The 10,805-nt window shown below is 30.7% G+C and overlaps 1 protein-coding gene and 1 long non-coding RNA gene across 3 annotated transcripts; one reads left to right on the plus strand and one right to left on the minus strand.

Annotated features, from left to right (window-relative positions):
* Positions 1–330: 330 nt before the first annotated feature.
* LOC111897717 (receptor-like protein EIX2) lies at positions 331–3,179 on the minus strand. The gene has a single exon (XM_023893666.3). The coding sequence runs from the start codon at positions 3,146–3,148 to the stop codon at positions 377–379; it is 2,772 nt and encodes a 923-aa protein (XP_023749434.1). The 5' UTR covers positions 3,149–3,179; the 3' UTR covers positions 331–376.
* Positions 3,180–7,132: 3,953 nt separating this feature from the next.
* LOC122194706 (uncharacterized) lies at positions 7,133–10,106 on the plus strand. Of its 2 annotated transcripts, XR_006184251.2 has the most exons (3): positions 7,155–7,289; positions 8,192–8,345; positions 9,374–10,106. It is a non-coding gene; the product is annotated as an uncharacterized LOC122194706 (long non-coding RNA). The 2 variants fall into 2 exon arrangements; XR_006184250.1 differs by lacking the exon at positions 9,374–10,106 and having other exon boundaries at positions 7,133–7,289; positions 8,192–9,313.
* Positions 10,107–10,805: the final 699 nt, after the last annotated feature.

The following is a 10,805-nucleotide window of genomic DNA, read 5'->3' on the forward strand; positions in this document are numbered from 1 at the left end:
ACCGATGGTAATCATGTTTTCCATTGCGAAATGTAATGGAAGTGCAATTATTACCAAAGTATGATATCTAATGGATTTACCGTTACATCATTACTAAACAGGTTGTTCGTTTCAAACAAAATTGATTTGTATCAAACTATTTTTTTCCACAATGGTCCGGTTCTGTTTCCAATTTTTTTTAGTGTACCTCTAATTTTCATTGTGTTTTTTCATGCGACGAATGTATGATTTTTTTTAGGATATCTTATTTCATACAAAACAGGGAAAATGGCCACCCATGGTGTTGGTGGCAAATATATTGATATGGGGGACTTAAAAACCCCAGCCAAATTAAATATTGCAAAAAAAAAAAAAAAAAAAAAAAAAAGATGACATACTAAGTCTGTCGAGCCTTTTGCAAACTTGAAATGAACACCACCACCTTCACATAAATCCAATCTATAAAGCTGTCACAAAATTGAAAAAATGGATGTCTCCCTCGACGGTTGAGAAGTAAAGCGCCACATGCTATCCAAAATCCAGTAGCAAAACCCATGCCCCCACCAATATAAAACCATCTCTCAACTTCATCTATTTCACCAATGATGGGTAGTAATTCTGATTCTTCATCTCCAGGACACTTTTTGGTAAGGGGAGGTCCACATAGTTGTGTGTTCCCATCATATCTTGAAGCTTCAAAAGATTGGAGTTGAGTGCTGGATGGGATTCTCCCTGACAAGCTGTTAAATGACACGTCCAGGTCATTCAGTAAAGTCATCTGAGACATGCTTGATGGTATCCGTCTTGAAAAATTGTTTCTAGATAAATCCAAAGTCAAAAGCTTTTTCATCCCACCAATTTTCTCTGGAATCTCTCCAGATAGAGCATTCTTTGACAAGTTCAGGGCAATCAAGTCATGAAGATTGGTAATTTCATATGGGATTTGTCCTGTTAAATTGTTGCTTGACAGGTCAATGCTCTTTAACAATCTTAGACTGCCAAAGAATTCAAGTTCATCTCCTTGCCACTCAATCATTGCATGGTCAACATATGTCTCAGTTTCATCTATATTCTCACTTATTCCAATTGTATAATACAATTCATCTTGTGAGAATCCTTCTTCAACCATGCTCGTAAGATTACCCAAACATGAGGGGATGGTTCCATGGAGATTGTTCATTGACAAGTCCAGAATTTGCAGATTTGCTAATTGACATAACTGTACAGGGATGGTTCCAAAGAAGTTGTTTGATCTTAGGATAACAACATACAACCTTGATAAGTTTTCACCAATCCAGACAGGCACGGTACCAGAAAACTTGTTGGCCCCCAAATTCAACGAGATTAAACTCGTGCAATTTTTCAAAGACAAAGGCAATTCTCCAGATAAGTTGTTCTTGAATAAATACAACGCCTCGAGTTCTATCAAAGATCCAATTGAGGGAGGAAGCCTTCCAAAGAGATTGTTGTGTCCGAGATTAAGAACTTTTAGTTGTTTTAAATGCCACAAACAGTCTGGGAGTTGTCCGCTTAATGAATTATGAGAGAGGTCAAGAAAGTATAAGAGCCCATCAACAATTTGGCATATAAAGGAGATTCCTCCAGAGAGTTTATTTCTGGAAAGATTTAATGATAACAAAGTGGAAGGGACATTAGGTATTGGGCCATGAAAGGTGTTGGAACTCAAATCTATCGCCGACTTCTTGGCAAAATTTGATGATAAATCTGGTATCATTCCACTAATGTTGTTGGAAGAGAGATTCATATATATTAAACGAGAAGGCCACATGGCCCAGAAGTCCAGAGGAGCTGTGTCTGAAATTCCAGTATTGGAAAGATCAAGACTGGTAAGATTTTTGAGTGTCTTAATCCATTTGGGGAATTGAGGCCCTACCTTGCAAGACCTCATATCAAAAAGATTTACATAAGAAAGGCTTGAATTATGAATTGTGGAAGGAATTGTAAGATCATTATAAGAAACATCAAGAATTTCAAGTATGGGTAGTTCCCACAGTTTCTCACTTATACTTCCATTTAAGTGACTAGCAGCTAAGTACAAACAATTTAGGGATGAAAACCTTTGGATGTCATCCAACAGTGACCCTGTAAATTGGCTGCCTGGAGCAATCAAGTATTGTAATGAAAGGGATGTGCATCCAGACAAGTTGTTGAGAAAATCAGGAAATTTGACAGCAGCAGAGTTGTCAGAGAAGTAAAAAGTTTTCAGATTACAGAGGTTACCAAGATATTTAGGTATCCCATCTAACATGTTGCTAGAGAGATGAAGGAATTGAAGACTATTGCTGGTTAAGGGGAACAACCAGCGATACATGGATGAGGTGAGATTGTTGCTTTGGAGAGAAAGGAATTCAATAGATGAAGAAGAAGAAGAAGAGTTGAGAAATGAAGAATATGGATACATCACCTGTGACAGCTCACATCCATTTAAACTTAAATGTGAGAGCTTGCAGAGACTCAAAACTACATCTACCCAGTGATTTTGTTTGGCTAGGGAAATCCCATCCATTCCAAGCACCTCCAAATGAGAGAGATGAGACAACCACTCTACCTTTTCAACTCTACACCTTTCAACATTTCCAAGTCGAAGAACTTGCAAGTTGGTGAGGTTTCCAAACTCTGGAGGAATGGTTCCATAAAGAGAGTTATAGGAAAGGTCAAGGTGCCTTAATTCTGTCAAGGAACCAATTGACCTGGGAATGGTTCCATTATGATAATTGTCGGAAAGATCAATATACCTTAATCGAGTCATGGAACCAATGAAGGTGGGAATGGTTCCATGAAAAGAATTTCCGGAAAGATGAAGATGATTCAAGTAGGTTAAGTTAAGCAATGAATGGCTTATTTCACCTCCAAGACCATGGCCGAAGAGTTCAAGCTTTGTGACATGACCTGTTTGGTTGCTGCACGTGATTCCACTCCAATTACAGCAGTCATGTTGATCAGCTGTCCATGTAGAGAGAGTATCATAAGGGTCGTGAAGGGGAGCTTTGAAAAGAAGGAGCGCATCTCTCTCCTTATCCAAACACTTTTTCATATTAGCATCGTTTCTATCATCTCCTCCTTCTCCCACTGTTATTAATTGGCTAGCAGTTGCAGTCGGAAACAGTAGCAAGAGAAATGACAAAATTATAAAAAGACAAGGATTCATAATGTAAATGAAAATCTTGCTGATATTTGGTTAATTTGTATTCAATATTGATGCATATATGAACTGCCACCATGAGGGTTGATATAGTCTCGACTGTGAAGATGATTCTAACTAGTGGGTGGCCTCCAGTTGGTACTTGTGTGGAACACACAATACTTAATTTCAATGAAATTATAACCTAACTAGAAGTCAAATTAAAGACGAAGAGTTATAATAAACTACCCCAAACTAGACTTGCAAGTCTTGACAATTTGTATTTATTATGTCTATCTTTTCCAATCTTCTGATATTTTCAAAGACTTTAAAGTGATATTGACCAAAACCTTTAAGCAAGCATTGAATTGACCCCAAAATTAACAGCAAGTGTTACATAAATCTCGTATCCCCCCTTCTTTATTAAACAAATTATGTTTATGCCCAGATATCCTATCCTAAATGTATTTAATGAAATTGATTAGAAAAGTTTCAGCAAATATCTCAACAGAAACATAAAAATAAACCCACCATTCAACGGAAACGAAAAAAAAAGAAATCAAACAAAAATAAATGAAAAGAAACGTCATTCAACTAGAAAATAGAGAAAAGAGATGAAGAGAAGAAATGCGTTGAGTACCTGTGATAATTTACGTGGTGGAAAACGAAAACCAACAAGATAATAACGGTGAATGGTGGCTACGACAGTTGGAGATAGAAGCGACGAGTTTCAACATATCTCCATAGTTAATAAATATACCTCTTTTAAACGCCACATAGCATTCTATTAAACCCCAACTATGCCACGTGTCATTACAACAAAAATCCTTTGACTGTTTTTCCCGCCTATATCCTTCATATTTACTTTATTTCGTTCCTAAAAATTAGGAATCAAATTAAGGATTGGATATGATCACTGAATAATTAATAAAAAAAAACTAACAAAAATAAAACCATTAATACAATCTGTTAACAATACGTTTCACCCCCAAACCATATCTACTCATCGGTTTATTCCCTAGAATACGCGTCTTTTTCCTTCAATTTCGACTTCTTTGTTTTGGAAATCGCTTCAAATTTAAAATACTTAAATCATTTATCAAATAGAAAACTTCAATTCTACCTTGTGGTTCAATGATTTACCGGTCATCTCTACCATGCAGATGATCAACTATGATTTTTACTTCAACGCACCTTATATAGCTGCTTGCACTCATCTTCCTTCGTTGATCATTTATTTGACGTTGCAGTGAAAAAGAATGAACCTAATATTAGCAAGTGATCCCCTTCCTTGGATTTCAGGTAATAACCTTCAGTTTCTCCCTCTTGACCCTAAAAGTTAAAGTTAACCTCAATTTTGGACCATTTTTTTCAAAACCCCATGAGGATTTTAGTTTTTAATGACTTAAATTCTTTCATTTTTCTCTTACCCGGTTGATTCATGTTAATGTTCTAATTTTAATTTGGTTGTTCTTTTTTCAATTTTTTAGTTATATCAGGTTTATAGAGAATCGTGTTTTTGTCATGACAGATGTCGATCGTCAAGAAAAAAAAGAGTTTTTGATGTTCATATGAGAAAACGTCATTTGATAGTAGCCATTGTGTTTTGAGAATGAACCGGTAACCCATAACCCAAATCTTCATCTTTTATTATCGTTATGCAGATATTTAGTTAAACAAAGATGTAAAAACCTGTGTTATGGTTATTACTTTGGTGGCTCATATGTATTTATTTGCTACCAGAAATTAGACGTCTTCTAAAAATAACTTTTTTTATATGATAAATAACATTGTCATTGTCCTTATTCAATCGTAATTCAATGGGGTTGAAGAGGCAGTTGGTGTAGCTAATAAATATGAATTCTGAAAACCATGCCCTTACAAATGGTAGTTTGACATCCAATGCAAAGGAAGCATGATTCACTGAAGGTATTTGGTAGAAATCATAGCATGTGAGTACTCCAAGTTTTCTTCTTTACCTTTTATATTCTCTTTTAAATGCTATGTTGTTTGTTTCATCAACATATTTGTTTTACTGATTGATTTTGTTTTAGATTAGGAATTGGATTTTTTAGTAGTTATGATTTATGAATATGGTGTGATTTATAAGATGAAGATTATGTGATGAAGTTATAATGAAGGAAGGTGTGAGGGTATGATGGATAAAATAAATATTTTAGTGGTGAAAGTGTTTTTTTTTAAATTGTGTTGGCGTGTATCTAAAGTTTTTTCATCAGTGTTGTTTTCTTTTTTCGAGTGGCAACATTAATTGTTCATATATATATATATATATATATATATATATATATATATATATATATATATATATATATATATATATATATATATATATATATATATATATATATAATTTATTTCATAAAAGTGTTTCCCATCCCTTAACATTGGAGCTTTTACATGAGTGGCTGTATATTTAAAATTTTGGAACCACAATTTTTAATAATCATAATTTATGTTTTAATGCTAATGATTTTTTATATATAAAATATAATTTAACTCTCTCCTTGGGATTATAATTGAGCTTTATGCATTATATATGAAAAATGTCATGAACATGCAACTTTTATTGGGTAAGAGTTCATTTTAGGGATTCTACTTTAAAATGATATTTTTATGCCTAAGAAATAATAAAATGCTAGAAAGTATTGATGCAAAGTTCTATTTTTAAATGCAAGAAAGTATTGATGGAAATTTTTATTTTTTGAATAAATTAAGTATATTACCATGCTTTAAGAGACAGATGAATGGAAGTATTGATGCTAGTATGTATTTTTCATGTGTTATTGAAATTTATTACAGTGATTTAATAACAAAACATGAAAGTAGGATGTATAAATTTACAAGTTAATAAAAGTATATTGTTATTTTACAAATGTAGTAAATGTAGTATTAATTATAACGTCCAATTACTAATTAAAGTTGTTTTACATATTCACCCGTGTAGTACACGGGTTATAACCTAGTTTTAATTATATTATAGGGAAAATTTCATAGTCTTTACAAATATTAATTATTATATTTATATCCTTCTTCTAAAGTTCATAATCACATGTATATTTTTTAAACTATAAAGCTCATATATATATTCTAATTAATAAATTTAATTATGTTTAAATCAAGCTCATATCTCATATCTATTCCAATAAATAAAATAAAAAATTTGCCACATGTTACACTTTAGTTTTTTTTTTTTTTTTTTTTTTTTTGCACATATCATTTTGTGGTTATTTTTACATTAGTTTTTTTTTCACGTGATTTTTTATGGTTTTTTTTTTCAATTTTATTAAATTTCACATAGTATTAAAATATTATAATGGTAATAAATGTAATAATAAATTAATATCAATCTATTAATGCAATTTTCTTTTTAATTTCAAAATTCCTAAATAAAGCCCAATTATTTCTTTTGTTTATTTATTTAAATTATTTGTTTAAATTTAAAAAAGAAATAGACATTTCAATTTTAATAATTTAATATTTTTGCCAATAAGTTCAAACTTTTAAATGTTTATACGTTTAAATTTAATTTTTTTAATAAACCCATAGTACACAGATTAATAAAACAACTAGGTGTGAGATCCATGTATTACATGGGTTTAATTAAAAAAAAATATGAAATTTTAATAATTTGAATAGTTTGAATTTATAATAAAAATAAGAAAATTTTTTAATTATTAAAACTAATGAGACTTTAATGTATTGAATACATTACATATATAAATTATTTCTAATAAATATTTTACATATATATTACTTTACATATTACATGCGGAATTTTAATTTAATAAAAAGAAAAATACAATAAAATGACAAGTGGAAAATAGAAAATTTAAAAATTCTAGAAAATGTCATTTGTCCAAATGAATCAAATGAATGAGAAGAGGACATGTGTCAAAAAAAAAAAAAAACCTTCAGATTCTAAATTCAACTTATATACTGTTGGTTTCAATCAAATAAAATCGTCAATCTATCCCACAAAATCAGCGCAAATCAGCACAATAGTTTCTTTCGTCGTTTTCTTCATCCCTAGCATTCATCGATTCAGGCAACTGATTTAGAGAGAAATCTCGATTCATATTGATTTATCGAAAATTGGCTAAATTTATCGATGGTGATGTTCTAGAGCCAGCCTCAAGAAGGCTTCAAGGTAAAATATAGATCCAAGAAATGTAAGGTCTCATTAAAAAATAGATCTAAATTGGTAGCTATTGTGCAAGCTATTGCTTTTGATGGCCGTTGCCTTCTCCTCTGACACCACTAATCCACTACTGAGTATTTCCTCTCCCTTTCTCTCTAGCTCCAAGTTGTTATCTTTCTTAACTTTAATTAGGATTTTAAAACAAAAATATGATATTACTATCTATTCTACAACTTGTAAGCTATTGATTATGTGAAACAGAGTAACCATAAGCCACTGTGATTTTCGGATTGATGATTTCTTTTTTCATCCTATCGTGGTGCGTTACTTTGAAGCATAAAATCTATTCATTTTTACATTGTGACATATACAACTGTATTAAACAAGGAAATAATGGTATGTATGCAGACAATGTGCTTGATAAAATGCTTGAGAGAAGGGAATTAAGAGCCTGTTCAAACTATGTTTTTCGGACAATAACTCTATTATATTTTGTTCTTGCCTGTTTTTCTTGGGTTGTGGCAGTTGATTGAAATATGTTCTAGTTCTTGGTTTTCTTTGTGTTTCTTTATTCAATGTTCATTTTGTAAGATGTAAAAGTACATTCAATATGATATAACTTTTAAAAATAATATGTTAAACCATATAGGTTTACAGATGATTCTTTGAAGAAACTTGAAGAAAGAGGAATTTTCATATGTTTTGTCACTAGTAGCAGGTTTGCTTCTGCCTTAAATTGTTTTTTTTTCTTCTCTAAGACTTTTAATATTAATGTAAGTAAGAGTTATTATGATGGTGTTCTCTTAGATTTCTTATGGAATTCTCAGATCTGGAATTGATTTTATATGGCTCTTGACTTTGTTGTTATTTTCTATGATATTCAACTGATTCTTGACTATTCTGTATGCTAGGAGTTCATCTGTGTTTGGAACTGGTCTTACGGATATATCTTTGACGTTTTAGTCCTAATGAATCGTTTCTATGAAGTCACCCAATTGCTTGACGAAATGCCTAAAGGGAACAAGAGTTTTGTTTTTTTTACCTGTATTCCAATTAAAGCTTTAGGTATATAGTGGTGTAGATAAATTTGTGTATTTTGGGGCTTTTTTGGGTATTCATTATGATCTTCAAACTCTCCTTACTTGCAAGTATTTGTTTATTCAAAGCTTAGGAGTTAGTGACTATCGGTACTTTATGAATTTATTTAAACCTGCAAGAATGTGTAGTTTCATAGTGCTTGTTGGTTTTTAACAAATTCATAAGTTTTATAAATGCCTATACTTTATGAAATCAATTTTTAGTATATGTGTTATGCTCACTCACGTTGTGAAATTGTCAATTTGTCTGTTTGTTTTATTATCAATTACCAAATTTTGTTTCTAATTTGCAATTTGTCTATTTTACTTCTAATGTGAAACAAATTGACGGCTTGACAGAGTTGACTAGATACTAAGTTGTGAGAAAACAAGGAGGTTGTGGTTTGGAGGACATGCATTATAAGTTTCCTCACATATATTCTTATGTGCATAATTGTTGCAACGGTTTTGAAATTGCTATGATTATTATTATGTTTTATAATTTTTTAATATTAGTTTACTTTGTCAACTATGTTTCATGTTGCAAAACAAGTACATTGCCTATTTTGATAGAATACGGAAAGTACATTCACATTTCATGCAAAAAGGTAATGAGTTATCTATGTGATGAGATAATTTTTCAACTATTTTATAATCAAAATCATATTTTATTTTTATTTTTATAACCATATTTCAGTTTGTTACCAACTTTCTATCGAGTTTTGGACCAAATCCAGAACAATATTCGGAAGAATAACAGTAAAATATTGGCAAGTTTTTCCAAGAAATAGCAATGTACATTCATATCTGGGCAAAACAGCTTCCAGATAAGACATGTTACTATGTTTACTCAATTACATACAATGGCATAGAAAGATCTAAAATTAAGATGTTTGAATACATGTAAATGAAACAATGTTGTCATTTCTTGCATTTAACTTTATATTTGAAAGTTTAGTTTGTGCTTTTTAGATCTGTATGGTTTTCAATATCAGACTCATGGTATTTTGTTTACAGGTCTTAGATTTCTATAAGCAGCCCAATTAAAGCTATTGCACTTAGGGATAGCTCTTTTGTGTCTGGTTGTCAAGCTACCTACTTGCTGGGGCATATTAAAAGTGGCCCAAAGTTCTTGCTGAAACCATAGCTTTTGAAAGTAGACTGATCGAAAGAAGTTCTAAAATTAAAAATGGAGGCAATAGGAACTGATAGTCTTTATGTTTATTTAATGATCTAATAAAATTTTCGGTCTACTATCATGGCTTTGCACCTTTTCAATTAAATTTTACTACGTTAAAAAGGTTTTGCCCTTTTGCTATGAGGACAGTGGAAAAAGTAGTAAAACTTAAAAAATGAGTAATTTATGCAGCTTGGTTAAGCATATATGTAGTTTGTGTAAATTTAATTTATTATTTTTTCAAACAAGAATTTGACATCTAGACTCTAAGGATTTTAATATTTTTGCATCAACGTGCTAAAAAGAGACGTTATTAAGCTTTTTTATTCCTTCTGTTATAAAATCCTATTGCATCCTAATATCAAATACACATTTATAATTTGTATTTGAGAACTCGCCTACTTCTGAGTTATGATTACCAAATTGTTTAGTTGGGTATTTAGGTTGTGCTTCTATAACCTAACCAAACCAACACAAGTTTAAGCAATTATTTTTCATTATATATTTTTTAGAGTTTTAATCCACCATATTCCAAGAAACAATAAAAAATAAAAAAATAAAAAAAATAAAAAATTAGGCAGGTTTCTTGGTTTTATTTTTCGTTATGTATTTTTAGAGTTATTAGATAAACAAAAATTTCAATCAATATGCACAAAAAAAATACTATGTTTGATAGATTCCACAAAATATGTCAGTATACACAAATATACAAATCGGATATTCATAACGGTGTACATATTTATTTTAAAATAAAATTATAAAAGTATTGAAAAAGTTTATATCTTTATAGTTAATAATTTTTTGTATTTGATTAGTCCTTCCGATTTCGAATTATATAAATTGTTTTTCTTTCTTAACTGTTATTTCCACTGGTTTAAAACTAGTTTAATTATAAAACATATTTAACAACCTAAATCAAAGATGATTGTACCAAAATTCCCTTTGCAAAATAACAATAAGAATTAAATAGCTTTTCTCCTCTTCTGTTCTGTATACAGACTTTGCGTTTTTTCTTCCTATTTATTCCTTCTTCTAAACCTATTGATGTTATGTGTTTGGTTTCAAATTCTTCTTGCTTTTGTGCCTTGATATTCTACTAGAGATTGACAAATCGCATACTGGCTTAGGTATATTTTTAGTTCAACAATTTGCTGTAAATTCCACTCCATATGTATGTGGAAGCTAAGATTTTGAATTGATGTGAATCTTGGTTCGTTTCAACTCCAACACTATATTTTTATCTTGATTTTGGTATTTTGTTTAATTTCCATC

The sequence above is a fragment of the Lactuca sativa genome, chromosome 6 (genome assembly GCF_002870075.4).
Source record: "Lactuca sativa cultivar Salinas chromosome 6, Lsat_Salinas_v11, whole genome shotgun sequence".
NCBI lineage: Eukaryota > Viridiplantae > Streptophyta > Magnoliopsida > Asterales > Asteraceae > Lactuca > Lactuca sativa.